This window comes from Tamandua tetradactyla, chromosome 12 (assembly GCF_023851605.1).
Source record: "Tamandua tetradactyla isolate mTamTet1 chromosome 12, mTamTet1.pri, whole genome shotgun sequence".
NCBI lineage: Eukaryota > Metazoa > Chordata > Mammalia > Pilosa > Myrmecophagidae > Tamandua > Tamandua tetradactyla.
The window spans coordinates 31,740,684-31,761,223 of NC_135338.1; the positions used below are offsets into that span (position 1 = coordinate 31,740,684).

At 34.6% G+C, this 20,540-nt stretch overlaps 1 protein-coding gene across 6 annotated transcripts in view; it reads left to right on the top strand.

The window, feature by feature from the left end:
• Positions 1–2,455: 2,455 nt before the first annotated feature.
• Positions 2,456–20,540, top strand: part of RBM25 (RNA binding motif protein 25) — a 63,454-nt gene continuing 45,369 nt past the window's right edge. The window contains exons 1-6 of one of the 6 annotated variants that reach the window (XM_077122934.1): positions 2,456–2,665; positions 6,950–7,059; positions 8,365–8,434; positions 10,391–10,511; positions 14,363–14,412; positions 17,609–17,776. In XM_077122934.1, the coding sequence (XP_076979049.1) occupies positions 10,406–10,511; positions 14,363–14,412; positions 17,609–17,776 (324 nt within the window). In that variant the 5' untranslated portion in view covers positions 2,456–2,665; positions 6,950–7,059; positions 8,365–8,434; positions 10,391–10,405. The other 5 variants (XM_077122928.1, XM_077122932.1, XM_077122933.1 and 2 more) reach the window with 5 other exon arrangements.

The following is a 20,540-nucleotide window of genomic DNA, read 5'->3' on the forward strand; positions in this document are numbered from 1 at the left end:
AAGGGTCCCTGCACAGGCCAGGACATGGTAGGTGCATGAAATTCATAATTCTGGAATCTCTAGCAATGTCCCCGTCCTCAATAGTGGCAGACTTTTTTTTTTTTTTAACTTTTTTTATTGTATAGTATAGCAATACTATACAATAAATATATACAAAGCAAAGAAAGAAAAATAGCAATAGTTTTCAAAGCACTCTTCAACAAGTAGTTATAGGATAGATCCCAGAGTTTGTCACAGGCTACTACAACCATCCTCTCAGATTTTTCTTGTAGGTGCTCCAGAATATAGGAGGCTAGAAGGAATAAATATATATATGTATTTTTTTTTTTTACCACACAACGACTTTCTTTTTCTTTTTTATGAAAAATAACATATATGCAAAAAAGCAATAAATTTCAAAGCAATTACTGGAGAACAAATTGCAGTATGTGGTATGCATCACAATTCCACAATTTTAGGTTTTTAGTTCCAGCTGCTCTAAAATGATGGAGACTAAAAGAAATATCAATTTAAAGATTCAGCAATCATGCTCATTTGTTAAACCCTACCTTCTCTGTGTAACTCCACCATCACCTTTAATCTTTCTATCCCACTCTTTAGGGGTATTTCTAGCTTTTTCATGTTGGAAGGGGCTGTCAATAATATGCGTCAGGGAGAGAGAAGTAGCTGATGTTCTGGAGAGGCTGGGCCCTCTAGGTTTCAGAACTTATCTTGTCCAGGAACCCATCTGGAGGTTGTAAGTTCTGGAAAGTTACCCTAGTGCATAGAACCTTTGTAAAATCTTATGTATTTCCCTAGTATTCTTTAGGATTGGCTGGAATGGTTTTGGTTGGGGTTTGGCAAATTATTATAAGTAGCAAAGCCTAACTGAAGCTTGCATAAGAGTGACCTCCAGAGTAGCCCCTCAACTCTATTTGAACTCTCTCAGCCACTGATACTCTATTAGTTACACTTCTTTTTCTCGTTTTGGTCAGGATGGAATTGTTGATCTCACGGTGTGAGGGTCAGACTTATCCCTGGGAGTCATCTTCCATGCCACCAGGGAAGACTTTGAGCCCGATATTTGCAGACTTTGTGAAGGGTCTTGTGTTGTGTAAGGTTTTATTACACAAATAATACATAAATTCACATACAGTGTTTCTAACAATAGAATACTGATTAATCTGAGAGCATTTCTGTGATTCTGCTTGTGGTTGTAAATAAAGGCAGAGACTCTTTTACTTTACTGAATCAAGTGTTTTCATATGCATTAGATAATTTAATCCTTATACTAGCCCTGGGAATAGGGAATTATTAGCCCTAGTTAATGATAAGAGAACCCAGCAAGCAGAAATACAAATAGATGTAAATTTTACACCTTCTTCCCTTTGATGGAGATGAGTTACAGTCTTTCCTATCAGCGCCCCCCACTGCATTTTGAGTTCTGATGGTACTCAACATGTGGTAATCAATTCTCTCATTCAACAAGTATTTATGGAGCTTTTGCTTTGAACCAGGCACTGTCCAGGTACTGGGATAGCAGTGCAAAAAACAATCACTGTATTCAATGTTTACATTATAGAATGGAAGAAGACAGACCATTAACAAAATAAATAAAACTATGTAGATGTTAGATAGCGGTAAGTGCTATATAGAAATATAAAGCAGGAAAAAGAGAAAGGGAGTGTGAGTATGTTTAAGTTTTATGTACGGTGGTCAGGGTCTGTCATCTACATCTTCCATTTTGTCCGCAGTTCCTCTAAGACAGGAACAAAATCTCAATCCCAGTATTTAGTTCAGTACTAGGCTGACGGATACAATAACTTCATATTGAATACATTATAAGTCTTCTGAGAAGCAAACAGTTGGAAAACTAACGTCTGTAAACAGATATTGACTATAAAGTCCATAAACTAAATAGCCTAATCCTTTGTGATGAGGTTTATTCATTTTCATTAATCTATTAAGTGAGGTTCTTTGAGCATGATTACATTAATGATGTTGTGTACATATTTTTACAGGCCTTTCCAAGTATTTCATACATCTTTTAGGCACTTTGTGGCTACTTAAACTACCATGGCCTTTGCCAGTTGTTTCTTCAGATAATTTTCTGAGGGGGACGTATTAGCACTCGGGTTTTCTGCTTATGTGCTGGGTGGAGCCTAGTTATCCAAACTTCAACCCCAGTAAACCACCCAACAAGATTCTAATGCTCAAAACACAAACTACGGGAAGTGAGAAAGCCCGTAAGAGCTCTCGCTCGGTACCCACCCAAAACCTTGACCTCAAGATGGCGTCGGTAGTCACAAGATTCAATCAGCTCCAATAAAAAAATGGCAGGGTGGGTCGTAATTTACAGATCGAGCCTTTCTAGTCCCCAGTAGGCGTTCCTTCTCTATGGTCATTCGGCTCGGCTTGGTGATTCAGAACCAACAGTGAAGACTCTCTATATGCGTTCTTCTCAATGATCCTCCTCTCTACTCCTCCGGTTGCAGTGCATGCCGGGCAAGAGGAAGACCTCTAGAAAGCTCCCCGCGCATCGCGGCTGTGTTTGCGGCCTATGCGAGTAGGTGCTTCGATACCAGTCTCACGGGCGAGGGGCGCGTAGAATCTACGAACCGGTGGAGGCCACTCGTAACCTGGAGCCCGGAAGGTTGCGAGTTCAGTACCGTTTACTCAGCGGCGGGTGAGTTCACGCTTCTGAACGCGTGTGGAAGCAGGGAGACGGGGTACCTTGATTGGGGGAGGAAGAAAAGCCGGGTGGCTGCGAAAAGACTGAGGTAAGGTAAAGGGGGAGTTGGGTGGGGGAGGGGACGGGCACGCGGCTTGGATTTCTTCATTTCTCTAAGGCCTCGAAAACCAGTGGGCCCATTCCGGGGCAGGAGCCGGAGGACGCCGGATCTACTGTCTGAGCTTTCCTCCCTTGCATTGTCGCCCACTTTCCCTAGGCCACGTTACTCCAGAGTGAATCGCTTAGGCCTGTTCTGGGCTCTACGTTTGCCACAAAATGATCGGTCTTCTCCTGGGGATCCTTTTCCTAAGGCCCCTTTTCCATTGAACCCCCTCGGTAGATATTCTAGGCCTATAACACACGCGCCTCAGGCTCTGCGATGAAACCACTCTGCATCCACTCCTTTTAACAAGGTGCTGGCCACCAACGGATTTCTTTCCCTTCCTCTTTGGTCATCCAGAGCCCGCCACCAAGTGAACTGGGCCCCACCCACCTTGAATTTAGCTAATGCCCACCGTACTTTAGCCCGTTCCGTCCCTCCTTGTCTTAGATTGTAATAAGTATTGCTGTCCTCTGTTCCATTAGAGTATGTACCAACTCTACATTAAAATGTATTATTTCTTTCTCACCTTTTTTTGGTCTTCAGTATTACTATTTAAATACGGTTTTCAAAGTAGATCTGGGAGTATGAAGATTATTTTGAAACTATGTAATATTGGATATATATTGCAATGGAAATGCCATTTTGATACTGGGCAAAATGGAGCAGACCAAAACGAGGGAAGAGATTGACTTTTGCTCTTACAACGGACTTCTATAGTGTGAAGTAATGTGTATTAGGTAGTGTGTAAACAATTTTTATAGTGTTTTGAAAGCTTTAATTTTTGAAAGGTTGTTTCCCCAAAACAGAAGGTCTAGAAAGGCATTCATTTGTTCATCAGTTCCAGTCCCTCATGATTGAAGCAGATAATGTCCTATTCTAATTAATTTAATCTTTCTTTAAGTCTTGATTGTCTTTATCTGTAAAGTAAGGATTGTAACAGTATCCACCTCGTAGACTATTGGGATTGGGGATTAATTGAGAAAAATATAGGTAAAGTCCTCACTTAGTGTAATAACCAAGTAACATAGTATTTAATCCATATTAGCTGATATTATTTGTTATTTTTAATCAGTGAAGTGCAAGCATCCAGCCAGGACTTTTAAGGTTTCTCTCCGTGTTGAATTGACTTTTATAAAGTTAATCCTTCAAAGGAAATTCCTTACTCTCATTGGCATGTTACTATATTACTATAAAGTGACATTGTGGAACAGTGGATTTATAATTTCAGGATAATGGGTACCATCCCACTCACTAATTGTGTTCTTTTGGACAGGTTAGTTTCTTTATCCACAAAGTGAGAATAATATATATGCTCTGGGTTTTTATGAGAATAAATGAGCTAACGTATTCTGAAGGCTTTTGTAAACATTAAAACTAAATAAAAATATTGACAGTTTTAATTAAGTCATTTATCTTCTTGGGGTTACCAGATGTCCTCTTTTTTGATTACCAAAGTGGTTCTCTTTTTGGGGGGATGTGGGGGGACAGTGTTGGAAGAATTCTAAAAGGAAATGTTAAATGTTTTTGCTTTCTTACTGTTGCACATAGGCACCATTTATTAATAATGGTTTTGTCTAAGTTTTTAAGTTTTGTGGCTTAAATTTTACTGTGTTGAGGCTTTGAATATATTTTTTAATAAGATTAAAAGTTTGAAGTTGAATAACTGCTTTAGATATAAATTGAGATTTTTCAAGTAATTACCTTTTTGTCTGTTGATTATATACTTTTTCATTTAAATATAATTTAGAGAATACTTATTTTATAACTTTGGAAGCAAAAGAAATCATCAAATCGTTTTGTAAAAAGCAAAATCTGTACATACTTAACACCGTCACTGCCATCCATAAAAGGAAAGTTTGATTGATCCCTTTATAGCGTCTTGAAACTTGTAAAAAGTATAAAGAACATAATAATGTTCCCCCTACCCAAGATGATTGATGTTGCTTTTTTAAAACTTTATTTTGAAATAATTTCAAACTTACAGTACACTTGGAAAAATAATACAAACCCATACTGAGAATGAGTACGCTTGAAAAATACTACAAACCCATATACAGAATGCCAGCATAACCCCACCTTCGATTCACCAACTTTTAAACTTTTTACTGCATTTAAACTTTTTACTACATTTATTCTTCCTGCCCTCTACTTATTCTTCCTGCCCTCTATTTATCTTTCTGTTTTCTAAACATTTGAGAGTAGGTTGCATACCTCATGCTCTTTGAACACTTACTAGTTCCTTGAACATTTCCTAAGAAAAAGGATATTCACTTAGGTAGTCATCCAGTTCAATAAAATTTAACATTGATAAAAACTTGTAGTCTATGCTCCACTCGTGTGTCCCAGTAATGTCCTTTAGGGCATTTCTCCATTGTTACATCCATTCTGGAATTATGTGTTGCCTTTGGTTGCTATTGTCTCTTTAATTGCTCTTTTATGTATAACACGAACTTTCCCATCTCAGTCACTTGCAGGTATGTAATCCAATGGAATTAATCACATTCATAATGTGCTACTCTCAGTGGTGCTGTTTTTAAAAATACTTTGTTTTGACATAAATTCAAACTAAAAAAAAAAGGTTTAAGAATAGTACAAAGAATTCTCAGATAACTTTTACCCAGTTGCCCCAAATGTTACCATTTTACCAGTTTGCTTTTTCCGTTCTTTTCTTTCCATGTTTTTCTTCTGAAATGTTTTACTAGTAAGTTGCAACACCTAACTACTTAACATGTGTATTTCCTAAAAATAAGGGCATTCTTATTTAACAGCAGGACACAGTTATCTAAATCATGAAATTAACATCGATACAATAATATCTAATCTTAAGGTATTAATTGGATATTGCTAGTTGTCTTGAATTGGTAATTGCTTTAAAAAAATTTAAGGTAACAAAAAATAAAAATAAATTAAGAAAAATTTAAGGTATAATTGAAAGCCATTAATTCACTAGTTGTAAACGTACAGTTTAATGATTCTTGGTAAATGTACAGAGTTGTGCAACCCTCACCAGAATTCAGTTTTAGAACATTTCCAATACCTCAAAAGGATTCTTCCTGACTATTTGCAATTCACTTCCTGTTCTCACCCCAGCTTCAGGCACCCATTAATTTTTCTGTCTCTATAGAGGATATTGCTTTTTTAATTATTGAGAATGGTAAAATAGCAACGTGGTAATCTTCCAAAAAAAGATCACCCCTTTTTTAGAAATTCAAAACATGAATATTTTCACCCCTCTGAAAAACTTTTCTGTAAAGAAACTTTTTTTTAAAATAAGGTATTTCCTGATTTCTTCTTTGGGCATGGAACATTTTTCTCGGAATAATTCCTGCGGAGATGGCTCCAGTTCTGTGGAAATTCAATTTTAAAAATGATAATTTAAAGGGATTGCAATTATGTCAGCCTCTGGTGTGTTTAGCAGTTTTGAGCAGGATAGGAACCAGCACTTTGCGCTAATAATCACTTATCTTTAATGTATAGCCACTGGGCTGACCACATAACTTTATGTAGTAATTTATATTTCAGCCCTTTCAGAACTATTACAAATACCTAAAAAGCCTGGCACATAATTGAAGCCAGATATCTATCGAAGGAATGAATGACTTAGTTTGCTGAGGTGAATCTGTTGGCCTCTTTGCCACCTCATTTTGGAATTTTTTGACACAGTGTCTTGATGGGTCTAACTTACATATCTACCATTGGTGAAATATTTTGTTTTCTAACTGGGTAAATTTGCAGTGGAGAGAAAAGCAAAATGCATGCGTACGTTAAGTAGTAGATGTAAGTCTTATTTAGATGTTTTTCTTTTTTTGACCAAATTTAATGAGAGAACATTTACATAAATATAATAAAAATGGCACCCGTTTTCAGTTTGATGAATTTTATCAAATGAATACACCTGTGTGAGTATCCTCACATTTGAGATAAGAGGCACTTCCTTCATTGGTGTCTGTTTTTGGTATCTTAGGTCGTAAAGTTTCTTACTGCATAACTATTCAAATATCCATTAAAACTTTTCAGATTTTGTTGTGATAAAATACATCTAACAATTTGACATTGTAACCATTTTAAAGTAAATTTTTAAATGCTATTTCATTAATAAAATACCTTTGCCTCTCTCTTTTTCTTAAACCCAACAGATAGTCCCTCAGCTTATTGTATTGGCTTAACCTTCAAAATATATCCTGAGTCCAACAATATGTTTCCACTTTCACCACAACCACCTTTTCCAGACCACCGTTCTCGTTGGGTAATGGCACTAATCTCTTGCTTCTGCCCTTGTTACCTTCAGTTTTATCTTAACATAGTGGTTAAATTGTAAATCATGTAAAAAACCTTTTAGATATTTTCCATCTCATTGAGAAAAAAAACCAAAATCTTTACGGTAGCGTGCTGAATGAACCCCATCCACAATTAATATTCAGCACGTATCTTTCTGCTACTTTGCCTTAGTCTGTTCTAGCCATACTGTTGCCTTTGCTGTTCTTCCCACAAATACTCCATGCTCCCACTTTAGCCTCTTTGTATTTGTTCTTTGCTCTGCTTGAAAGACTTCTATAATATGAATATTATTCCTGTCTTAGCCTCTTTCTAGTCTGTTCACGTGTCACCTTCTTGGTGTGGTCTGATCACCGTATTCAAAATATACCACTCCCTTGCTCTCTTCACTGCTTTAGTTTTCTTCAAAGCACTGACCAACTTTTTTTTTTTTTTACATGGGCCGGCACCGGAATTCGAACCCGGGTCTCCGGCATGGCAGGTGAGAATTCTGCCTGCTGAGCCACCATCGCACCACCCACTGACCAACTTTTAATATCTCTATAATTTACTATAAGAGTATTATAACTTATTTTATCATCTATAGGTAACATACCTGATCTTTGCTTATGGTTATGAAAATTTTTTCTTAGTCATTTTTACATATGCCAAAACATAAAATTTTGCGTTGAAATAAGTTGTTAATATGCTCATTTTAGGATGTTTAAAGTGAACATTAATATTCATCGGATCACCAGAAATGTACATTTTATTAATTTCCATAGGAAGTGCCATTCTCTTAAGGGAAAAAAAGATTCATAAAAATTCATTCATTAGCCATGGTCTTTTTACCTTCAATTTTGAAGTCTAACATATGAATAATTAAATTATTATTAAATAAAATTAATAATATAATTATAATAAATAAAATTATTTGCAGCTACAAATAATAGGGAACTATTTTATGGAAAAATTAAAAAGTGAATTTTTCCTGGCATAAACTGTAGTTAAACATATGTGGGTAACTTACAGAATAAACTGTACATTTGAAAAACTTGAAGTATAGTTTAAAACACCAAGAATATAGAATGTTATCACATTATTATTTATATCCAGTATTGATTGGGAGAAAAAGTGGTTCTAAGATGAATTCATGGCAACTTTAGTAACTGTTGTGTGGCAGGCCACTAGGTCATTCATTGCCAGCATAGTACTTGGCACGTAGTAATGTCTTAATAAATTTAATAAGATCTTTACAGTTTTAACTCATTTATTGATTAATGTATTTATTCAACAGGCATTAAAATCAACTGCCCTCCTAAGAAAGTGCTGAGATAGAGTATTATAATGATAATACAAGAGCTTCTGTAAGTAGGACAGTAGCCCTCTTTTTGTTTTAAAAGACAGGTACAATTACTTTTTTCCCATATAGGATATTTGTTTTCATTTTTTGGACAAAAAGTATTATACAGACAGATTTTAAAATGAAAAAGCTCAACACATGTACAGTTTTAATCAGTTGTATTTTCCTTTTTAAATTTATGCTGATATTTTGTAATATTTTAAAGCATTTCTAGTATCTTATTTGCTAAGTATTTGAAGTCATCCTAGGAATTTCCTTTAAGTATACAGCTTTCTGAATATTTTAAGTGTACTGTGTTTCATGAACTTGAAGTTTAAATTTTATCTATTGTTGCATTACCCAGCTTATTAAGTTAAAGGAACACTGAGGAAGAACAGTTGTGATCCTGAAGGAAAATTTTAAGACTTTTTAAGAAATGTTTTAAAGAACAGGTAAAAAGACTCAGCCTCATTAGTAATCAAGGGAATGTAAATTAAAACAGAGTATTTTTTACCTTAACAGATTCTTAGAATTTAAACTCTGATTTACACCAGCAATAATGAGGATGTGAGGAAAAGGACATACTCATATACTGGGAGGGGAGCATATAAATTTATGTCATACTTTTGGAGGATGATTTGGAGGTGAAGTATGAATATATACAGTAGTAATCTTGTTTTGTAGACTAATTACAGCTGTATTTCCAGTAGTCATTACTGGTAAGTGTTAAAAAGTGGAGCCAACTTTACAAAGAATGATTACATTGTTTTGCAGAAAAGTACAAAGGATTATGTATTAGTTTATGTGTAGAAAAACGTTTAGAAAAATACACCCATATATACCAAACTATTGGGATTAGGGGGCAAGAAGTGAAACAGTTGTACTTTTTACTTTCTTCTAAGTGGTGATTCTAAAGCATGAGTGAAACAATGTCCAAAACCCAAAAGAAGATAATAGTAGCCAAACATTTTTAAGGAGTTTTTAACAACTGTGAGCTCCTTTGGTTATAGAGCATAGGTGAGGTAATTTTTCCAAGTGTCCATTAGAAATATCTCCTGCTGCACTAATTTTGTGGGATCTCTGATACGGAGTCAGTCTGCCTATTTTGGATACTGTTTTTACTGATGGATGGAACCCTCCTGGAGTATCTTAACATTGTTTTTCTAGTTTTTTGAATAGTTCTAGACTCTATAAAGTATGTTTTAAAAAATATGAAATTTTAAAGAGAGGGGAAGTTTTAAATATTTCTCTTCACTTAACTAAAAGACAAAGTTATGCTTCCTTTAAGTAATTGTATGGCAAACTATACTAAAGTTTTTCTTGTATTTTAAAAAATTAAATGCTAACATCTGTTGAATTTAAGAGTAGTTAAGAGGTTTACTTTTAAATTTAAAAAAATTAACTTTTTTTCTCATTGCCACAAGTTCTGTTCTGTTTTTGAGTGGTTATTATGACCTGATGTCAGAAATTTCCCTCCCCCACCCCAAGTTAGTTCACTGACACATTTGTCCTTGAGGAACTGGCCATGTTGAATAAACAAGTACAGTATGCCTTTGGAAATTTAGTTTTCAGGGTGCTGATATGTATAAAGAAATGAATGCATCAGAACACTTAAAAAATACTGTTAGAAACCCTCTTGGATTCTGAGTTTGGTTTAAGGCGATTCATTGATGTTTGGCTTTTAATTTTTGGATATTAACTGAACTTCAAAATTTTTTTCTTCTTTTATATGTATTCCCATATGATTGTAGGAGTCTATGCAGAACTTAGATCGTGTCCATTTTGGGAACTTATTTTAGAAAAGATCTAAGTTTTAAAAATTCTCAATGAACAGACAGAGAAAAGAGGGTCTTTGCCAACTCCTTTGGGTAAGAACATATTAGAATTTTTGCAGATACTCTAAAAATGAAGGCCCGCAAACCAGGCATATTGAATTGTAAAGTTTTCAAATAAAATGATCTGTCATGATTTCTTTCTTTAGACCGCTGCAGTAAGAATGTCTTTCCCCCCTCATTTGAATCGCCCTCCTATGGGAATCCCAGCACTCCCACCGGGGATCCCACCCCCACAGTTTCCTGGCTTTCCTCCACCTGTACCTCCAGGTAAGCTTTGATACTGTATTTTTTTAACTTATTAATTTATTTTAAAGCTATCACACGCCAAAGTAATAAACCACTTTTATTAGTTTTATAAGTAGTAATGAGGGGGATTACTCATAGTGATGAGGGGGAAACAGAGAGAGGCAGGAGAGAGGGAGAAAGAGAGGATGGGGGGGAGAGAGAGCTTTGATACTGTTTTGTTTTTAACCTGTATTTTTGTTATTACATAGTAACTTTAGGAAAATGATATTTTTCCTAAATATATGAGAACACGTTAATAATAAATTAGTATTGGTTTGGAAGTGTGATGTCTCATTTTCCTTTGGCAGTGGTTTGCAAATTGGTTGAGTTTAAAATTCAACTGGGAAGTTTTAAAATGTGGAAAGGTAAAAAGTGAAAAATTTTCCTCATATCCACTCATCTGCTGTTACCATCCACCTAAGAAAGAAACAAAACCAGTCATGAGTTTCTTTATCCTTCAGTATGTGTTTCATGCATCTTTAAAGTACATATTCTTTATCCTTTATATTTTTTAAGAACACAGATACATAGCATCTTACATACATTATTCTGCACCTTGCTTTTTTCACGTAATTTATTTACATCGATAATATAAAAGACTTTCTCTGAAGTTTCATGGAATAAAAAAATTCAGTCTGTTCCCCTTCCTGCTGGATCAGATTCTCTGAAATTGAGGTCCAGAATTCTTTATTTTTATAGCAAGTTCCCAGGTGATTATTAGGCTTCCATTTAAGCATAGATAGAAAATTTACATTTGAGAATCTACTTGAAGTACACAATTAACATTGCTTGGCCTAAAAGATAGTGATAGCTTTTCTTTGGCTTTATGGGTGATAGTCCAGATATTTTTCTATTTTAATAGGGTTAAAAATATTTCATACAAAATAAGTTCCAACCACCCCCAACCATTCCAAAAGGTATTATCTGATAGCACCTTCCTTAATTTTATATGTTAAGAGTATTTTGTTTTGACATATAATTCACATAATTCAGGCTGAAATCAGCAAATGGTCTTGTAGATCATCCATAAGTATTTCTCTTTGAGGAAAATTTTGCGAGGGACTTATTTTTTTTTGCATGGGCAGGCACCGGGAATCGAACCCAGGTCTCTGGCATGGCAGGTGAGATCTCAGCCTGCTCAGCCACCATGTCCCGCCCTACAAGGGACTTATTTTTAGCCATGGGATTTTTTCAATTTGAAATTACATTTTTTTTTTTTTTTTTGCTAAAAAGCTTGACTGCTGAAAAATTAAATTACTTTGTGGTTTTTTCACCGTGTTTGCTAGATATATTGCAGGAGTTGTACAAACAGCAGATCTGTGTTTATTTTGGATTTGACTATTCACCTCTTAATATTGAATTAGGAAATTAGGGATAGTTCGTTGTTCTGGTTCAACTTTGTAGACTGTCCCCCACTAAGTCTTGGTGACAACAGTATTTCAGTAGGTGTGAGAAGCCACAAGGTAAACATGGCAATCTTTATGGGATATCAATTATGACTTGAAGAATTTGGAGATAAATCATAGTCTTAAAGATTAGAAACAGCTATTTATTCATATATATATATATATAATGTAATAAAATGCTGTATTTGTACAAATTTTTTTAGTAGGCTGGCTTTATGCTGTGCTTTTGATGATTGCGGATGTGTATTTTTTGTGCTTTAAATAATTGTGGGTGTGTGTTTATCTTCTGAAAGGGGTGAGGTGGAAAAGTTTAAATGCAGCAGTTCATTATTCCATGTAACAGTAAATGAATTTTGGACAGTAATGGACTGTAAAGGAATTTTTGTTAAAAGGTGGGTTGAGAAAGTAATGTTATCAAAAAACTGAATACAGTTAGTCATCACCTCTCAAAACAGATTAACAGCTTTAGAATGACAGTCTTGAACCCATTGAATTTGAGCACCCCTTTTTTTCTTTGATCTGTGTATTCTGATTTTGTTCATATATTTATGATCTCATAATACAAGATTAGTTTTTGATAGACTTATTAGTAAACCATGATATTTTTAAATAAAGCCTTGGTGTTAACAGAGTTATAGGGAAGAATAGTTTCTGTTTTATATGTTTGTGAGAGAATGGGAATGCAGCTTAATCACCTGCTTAGAATCAGAAAAGTTGATAATGGAAAATCAGTGCCTTAATTTCCTTTAGTAGATTGGGTTTACATAAAATATTTATTTTCTAATTTTTTTAATTTTTAAAGAAAAACTTAGTGTAACGTTTTCTGATGAACTCTATGCCAAATTATAAATGAAAGTAGAAGGTAATTGGGGCATGTTTTTCCCTGTGTCTCTTTTGAGAAAGGTTAGCAGGCCCTAACATGATTTTCAGTATTTCTTGTTGCTTGTTTGGTTGATGCCATACTAACGTGGGCATTTATTCACAGAGCCAGTAACATTGTTATACTTCTGATTCCGTTCATAATAGAATATGATGCCATTTCTATTTGAGGGAAACATAGTTTACTTGAGTGATAATTGCATTTAGTCAATCTCTATCTAAATTTTTCATTTTATTACAATACTCCCCTACTTATCAAATTGAGGCACAGGTAAACAAACTATTAAAGAAAACACTCAAAAGATGTTGAAACATTTCTTCTTTTCTAGTTTACCAAAACTGTAAACTAGAGTTTTGAACAGCCACTGTACTTAGGTGCTTCATTTAAATTATCTTAATCTCACAGACACTCTGAAGAGACAATTACTTCAGCAGAATTGAGTAAACTGAAGTTGAGGTTTAAGAGCTTGCCCAAGTTTACATAACAAAAAGTGATAGACCCAAAGAATTGAGCCCAAGTTTGTTCCTCAAGTCCGTGTGTTTTCTATTGTACAATTTTATTTGGGCTAATTGTGAAAAATCTTGATTTTTTTACCCTTTAAAAATCTTATTTTGAAAAATGTGAAGGTATTTGTAACCACATAAATTCATAGTTAGATAAAGAGATGGCGTTAAATGTAAGAATTTGTTACCAGTTCTCAATGGAGAATTACCTTAAACTGATGCTAAATTTGAACTGAAGGATGATTTTGGAACTTCTTGATATCTTCAGAGTTATAAAATTTATGTTAGAAAAGGAGACAAATCTTTATTTATTTTGCTCTCATTAGAAGCTTTTTCTTGGTACATGAAGGTAAGATTTTTTTCCTTAGTTTTTGAACAAGGGCTCTGAATGTAGCAGACATTGATTAATAATCTGTGCGGTTGAAAAAAACAAATAAATGCAGATACCATGAAGTTGTCAACAGTAGATAGCCTATTGACAGTTCCTAAACTCTCAGAATGAGTTATTCAGAGCAGCAAACACTTGTCTTGGTTGTTTTTCTGAAGGACAATTGCTTTCCTCTGTGCATGATTATAGGTTACAGTTTTCTGTTAGAGAACCCAGGAGTAACAAGGTCCTTCTTAGATTTCCAGCTTAATTTCTTATTTGGTACTTGTTTTTATGTTCAAACAGTTTTTTGATACCATTGTTCACAATAAATTAATCTTTATTTCTGAAAAGTTTTGAGAATCTGCTGAACCAGATAACTTCAATCTGTAAACTGTCCAGAGATATATAATCCTTGAGGCAAAAGCTATACATGTTGTAGTAGCCTTTTTGCTCTCAGAATAATTTTTTGCTGTGTGTACGTTCATATAGATCAATTTATTATCACATTGCTTTTGAAAATAAAGTATTTGTCAGTATCTCATTTTCATTATTTCTACATTTTCATGTATATGAATTGCGTGAGGACACTTACCTGTATGGCATGTAATTGATACAGAATATGCTCATAAATAAATACTATTCTTAAGATTCATTATATATTTTTCTTTTCTTAGGGACCCCAATGATTCCTGTACCAATGAGCATTATGGCTCCTGCTCCAACTGTAAGTTTAGTTTTATGGAGTTTTCGGGAAATATATAAAGCTAGGGCTTTTAAAGTTAAAAATCTTGATAAATTTAGATGAATTATTTATAAGGGTTTAGAAAGAGAGTTATAGCATCTGGGAATATCATACTAATTTGAATGAGTATCTTTTTCACTCAGCTATGCATATATGTATTTACTCCCTAAAATATGATCCCTACATAGATAATGTTTGTTTTCTCTTTAAATATTCTCTGGACTTTTACATATTTATTACTACAGATTTAGAACATTTAGATCACTCCCTCATCTTGTCTTGGTCCTGAGAGAATGGTTTGACATGTCTTATGTCTTAAAAGAGAAGAAAGAATGTAGCAAAAATTTTAAAATTTGGCCACTAGAGAAATGCAAATCCAAACCACAATGAGATATCTCACACCCACCAGAATGGCCATTATCAACAAAACCGAAAATGACAAGTGCTGGAGAGGATGCGGAGAAAGAGGCACACTTATCCAGTGTTGGTGGGAATGTCAAATGGTGCAACCACTGTGGAAGGCAGTTTGGCGGTTCCTCAAAAAGCTGAATATAGAATTGCCATACGACCCAGCAATACCATTGCTAGGTATCTACTCACAGGACTTAAGGGCAAAGACACAAACGGACATTTGCACACCAATGTTTATAGCAGCGTTATTTACAATTGCAAAGAGATGGAAACAGCCAAAATGTCCATCAACAGACGAGTGGCTAAACAAACTGTGGTATATACATACGATGGAATATTATGCAGCTTTAAGACAGAATAAACTTATGAAGCATGTAATAACATGGATGGACCTAGAGAACATTATGCTGAGTGAGTCTAGCCAAAAACTAAAGGACAAATACTGTATGGTCCCACTGATGTGAACCGACATTAGAGAATAAACTTGGAATATGTCAGTGGTAACAGAGACCAGCAGGAGTTAGAAACAGGGTAAGGTAATGGGTAATTGGAGCTGAAGGGATACAGACTGTGCAACAGGACTAGATACAAAAACTCAAAAATGGACAGCACAATAATACCTAATTGTAATGTAATTATGTTAAAACACTGAATGAAGCTGCATCTGAGCTATAAAAAAAATTTTTTTTAATTTTTCTTTTTTTTTGGTTAACTTTTTTATTATATAGTATTACATCTATGCAAAGCAAAGAAATAAAAAAGCAATAGTTTTCAAAGCACTCTTCAACAGGTGGTTACAGGACAGATCTCAGAGTTTGTCATGAGCTACCATATGATCCTTTCATATTTTTCTTCTAAGTGCTCCAAAATATAGGAAGGAGGCTAGAGGGCTTAAATATTTTTTTATCAACACAATCGACTTTTTTTCCTTCCTTTTTTGTGAAAAATAACATAAATATAAAAAAGCTATAGATTTCCAAGCACAGCACCACAATACTGGAGACTAAAAGAGATATCAATTTAATGATTCAGCATTCATATTCATTTGTTAAATCCTATCTTCTATGTATAACTCCACCATCACCTTTGATCTTTCCATACCTCTCCTTAGGGATGGTTGGGCTATGGCACTTCTAAATTTTTGATATTGAAAGGATCTGTCACTAATATGGGGTAAGGAGATGGAACTATCTGATGTTCTGGAGAGGCTGGGCTAGGTTTTAGGACTTATCTGGACCAGGGACCCATCTGGGGGTTGTAGATTTCTGGAAAGTTACTCTAGTGCCTGGAACCCTTGTGGAATCTTAGGTGTTCTTTAAGATTGGCTGGAATGATCCTGGTTGGGGATTGGCAGGTTATGATAGGGAGCAGGGTCTACCTGAAGCTTGCATAAGAGCAACCTCCAGAGTACCCTCTGGACTCTATTTGAACTTTCTCTGCCACTGATACTTTATTAATTACACTTCTTTTCCCCCTTTTGGTCAGGATGGAATTCTTGATCCCCAAAATTTAAATTTTAAAATGAAATTTTTTACTCTTTTCCCCACCACCCTAATTTTTAGCTTTTGCTAAGCTATTTTTTTTGTCTTACTATTTATTTACTGTCTTTTAATATGATACCTTCAGCTTTATAAAACTTTAAGTCTTTCCTGTGCTGAAGTGCTTCATTATCCAATCTCCCAATTTGAAACATAACTCTCCATAAAGCTCCTATACACTGTAAGCATCTTAGTTAAGAAAATAATCATGACTATTAAATTAAAACATGAATAAATGATACCTCTCAGTTTTTATTTAACGAGAATTTTTCTTTGAGTTAATTGGTAGAATACCAGCTTCTTTGGACAGTTTCATTATAATGGAGGATAGAACATGTTCCTTTCAACTGTTCTGTCAGTTTTGAATGGGGAAGGGAGCGTTATTATATTAAAAGGGAGAAGGGAATTACAATGGGCAATTAAAAATCTGCTGTGAGGCAGACCATAAAGAAGACATGGGTTCTGAATCCCAATGGGAGTCCAGTTTTTCTTGTACTTAACACCCATAGTTTGGGTATTTTGGAAAGCTTCCACATGACAGGTACTTTTACCTCCTTGAATTTCAGGTTGGGAAAGATAAAATTTTGGAGCATCTCCCCACTTCACTATTATTTATGCAATGCTAGATACTCAAAGATGAGAAAGACTGTGTTCTTTCCTCTGGCAAGTTTAAAACTGATAAAAGGGAAAATGTAAGTGCAGGGAGTGTTATAAGGGGATATTTGAATATGCTGCCTGGGCATTAGTAGGGATAATTGAAATTTGTTTTTATATTGATAGTATAGTATATAGATAGATAGTATACAGTTGTGAAAACATTTCTAGAATATTAAATAATTTCAAATGGTTGTAAATAATTAAAAATTAGTTTGTGTCTTCATTATTTTTAGATAGAATACACCTTTTTTTTTTTGCATGGGCAGGTTTTGTGAATTGAACTTGGGTCTCTGGCATGGTAGGCAAGAACTCTGCCTGCTGAGCCATTATGGCCCGCCTTGTCTTTATTATTTTTAAAAGAAAAGTAATTTAATAGTGAGACTTTACTTGTCATGAATGTTGGCATTAATGAAAAGTACTATGTGCTTTAGGAATTTTAAGTACTATGCAGATTTTAATAATGTGGTATGTATTTTTACTATTTTAAATGTGATGTTTTTAGTTAAACTTATATTCAGCTTGATAGGAAATTTAATTGCCAGATGAAATTTTGTTGCCTTTCTTCACTTCAGGTCTTAGTACCCACTGTGTCCATGGTTGGAAAGCATTTGGGAGCAAGAAAAGATCATCCAGGTTTAAAGGCTAAAGAAAATGATGAAAATTGTGGTCCCACTACTACAGTTTTTGTTGGCAACATTTCCGAGAAAGCCTCAGACATGCTTATAAGACAGCTCCTAGCTGTAAGTTGAACTTTATTTTTCGTAAAATTTTTATTACGAATTTCAAACCTATGCAAAAGCAGAAATCTCTAAATGATGAATTTCTCCCATGTTTTTATTTTGAAAAAGTATCACTCCTGCCTAAAATGTGAAAGAGTAGTACAATGAATACCCTTTTTTACCCTTTACCTAGATTCATCAATTAATATTTCTTGCCACATTTACTTTTTGTAAGAGTAAACACATACTTTTTTTCTTGAATGATTTGAGAGTAAGTTGTGACATGACATTTGAATACCTCTGAATGTATCTCCTAAGAGTTAAGGCCATTCTATACAAGGAAAATGCCATTGTCACACTTAAGGAATTTAGGATATTGATAGCACTATTAACAAGAACATGAATAGTTCACATTTAATTTTCCCTTTAATGTCCATAATAGCACTTTTTGTTTTCAACCTTTGACCAGTCAAGGATATGCATTATTGCGTTTGTCATGCCTCTTTAGGCAACTTTGTTGATATCAAACATCATTTCCCCTGCCTTTATCAGTTTGCTTATTTTGTTTGTGTCTTTCATGACATTGGCATTTTTGAAGAGTCCTGATCATTTTGCCCTTTTTTTTTTCTTTTTCATAATCTCTCTCCAGATTTGGATTTGTTTGACTGATTGCTCATAGTTAGATGCCGAGTAAACTTTTTGTGCAAGAATGTTTCATGGGTGATGAGTCCTTCTCAGTGCATCACAGCAGGGGTCACATGATGTTTCTTGATTCTAATTTTTATGATACTAAGTTAAATAACTTGGTAATGTTTTACAGATCTCTCTATTGTAAGGATACCTTTCCCCCTTTGTTACTAATCTCTGGGGTAATATTTTGAGACTGGGTGAGTCCTGTTGCCCAACAAGTTTTGTAACAGTGTTTTTAACGTGCAGTGATAATTGACTAATTCCATTCAGAGTTTTTGTTCTGAGCAGAAAACTATTACGTTTATTAGATTTGGTAAATTCTTGGTTGTTTTTTTTTTTTTTGTCCTTGTTAAAAAAGTCTTATTCCGATGATACATGCGCATAATAAAGTGAAATAATACTGAGGTTTTATAATGAAAAATAACAATGCTCATATTCATTTCCTCTTAATCTTTACTACTATTTAGATGTTATTTAATTATTTCTTGTAAAATATTTTTATTATGAGCAATGAACCATCACACCAACATTCTAGACATACAGACATTATTGACGTGATTATAATCAGTGGCTCCCCAAATTATCACATAGTTGTGTATTCCTCACCATGATCATTTTTTTCAACATTCACATCTCTCCAGTAATAGAAAGAAAAAGAAAAAACTCATACATGCCGTACCCCCCTAACTACTCCCTTTCATTGATCACTATTATTTCAGTTTACTCAAATTATTTTAACCTTTTTCCCTCTATTTATTTTTTCATCCATATATTTTATTCATCTCTCTATACCATAGCTCAATGTAGCATCAAACACAAGGTTTTCAAAATCACACAGTTACATTGCGAAAGCTATATCATTATACAGTCATCTTTAAGAAACATGGCTACTGGAACATAGCTCTACAGTTTCAGGCACTTCCCTCTAGCCACTCTGATGCACCATAAACTGAAAAAGGAATGTCTATGTAATGCGTAAGAATAACCTCCAGGATAACCTCTCAACTCTGTTTGAAATCTCTCAGCCACTGACATTTTATTTTGTATCATTTCTCTCTTCCCCCTTTTTGTTGAGAAGGTTTTCTCAGTCCCTTGATGCTGAGTCCCAGTCATTCTAGGATTTCTGTCCCACGTTGCCAGGAATGTTTACACCCCTGGGATTCATGTCCCACATAGAGAGGGGGAAGACAGTGAGTTTACTTGCCATTTTGGCTGAGAAAGAGGACACATCTATCTAAGCAATGAAAGATGTTGTCTGGGGAACTCTTAGGCCTAATTTTAAGTAGGCTTAGCCTATCCTTTGCAGGGTTAAGTTTCATAGGAAGAATTCCCAAGATTGAGGGCTTGGCCTATTGATTTGGTTGTCCCCACTGCTTGGGAGAACATCAGGAATTCTCCAAATGGGGAAGTTGAATTTTCCCCCTTTTTCCCCATTCCCCCTAGAGGACTGTGCAAATACTTCTTTATTCACTGTTCAAATCACTCTGGGCTTTATCAGGGCATCACACGAACCTGGACAAACCTACAAAATCTCATGTCCTATGCAAGGTTCCATGTACTTATGGTGTTCAATTAAACTTTCCGTAAAAGTTAAATTAGGAAATGTACTAGTCAAAATACAAATTTTGTACCAAGTAAACATTTCTTGCTTTAGTCTCATACAGTATTTGAAGTTTTAAAATATGAATGACCATCTATTTTCAGCACCCTGCGGTATTGATGTTCCATTGTTCTTCCTCATGCAAAAACATTTTTTTAATTTGTTCATTAGTCGCTATCATTGTACACTCTAGGCATTCCTAGATTAGAGAAGTTAGTTTAACTCTTCATTTCTAAGTAATGTAGTCTATTAATAATTGTTTTGTAAGTTTTATTTTCCCCATATTAAAAAATATTTAAGAGTAATATCACAAGTACCCATAAAACCTGGTTTTAGCAGATCTTAGTATTTTGTGATACTTCAGGGTCTTGTTTTTCAAGATAAGTGTTACATTTGAAGGCCTCAAATCCCATTACTTTCTTTTCATCCTCAGAGGTAGCCCACTATCGTAAATTTGGTGTTTCTCCTTGTATGCATGTTTTTTAGTTTAACTAT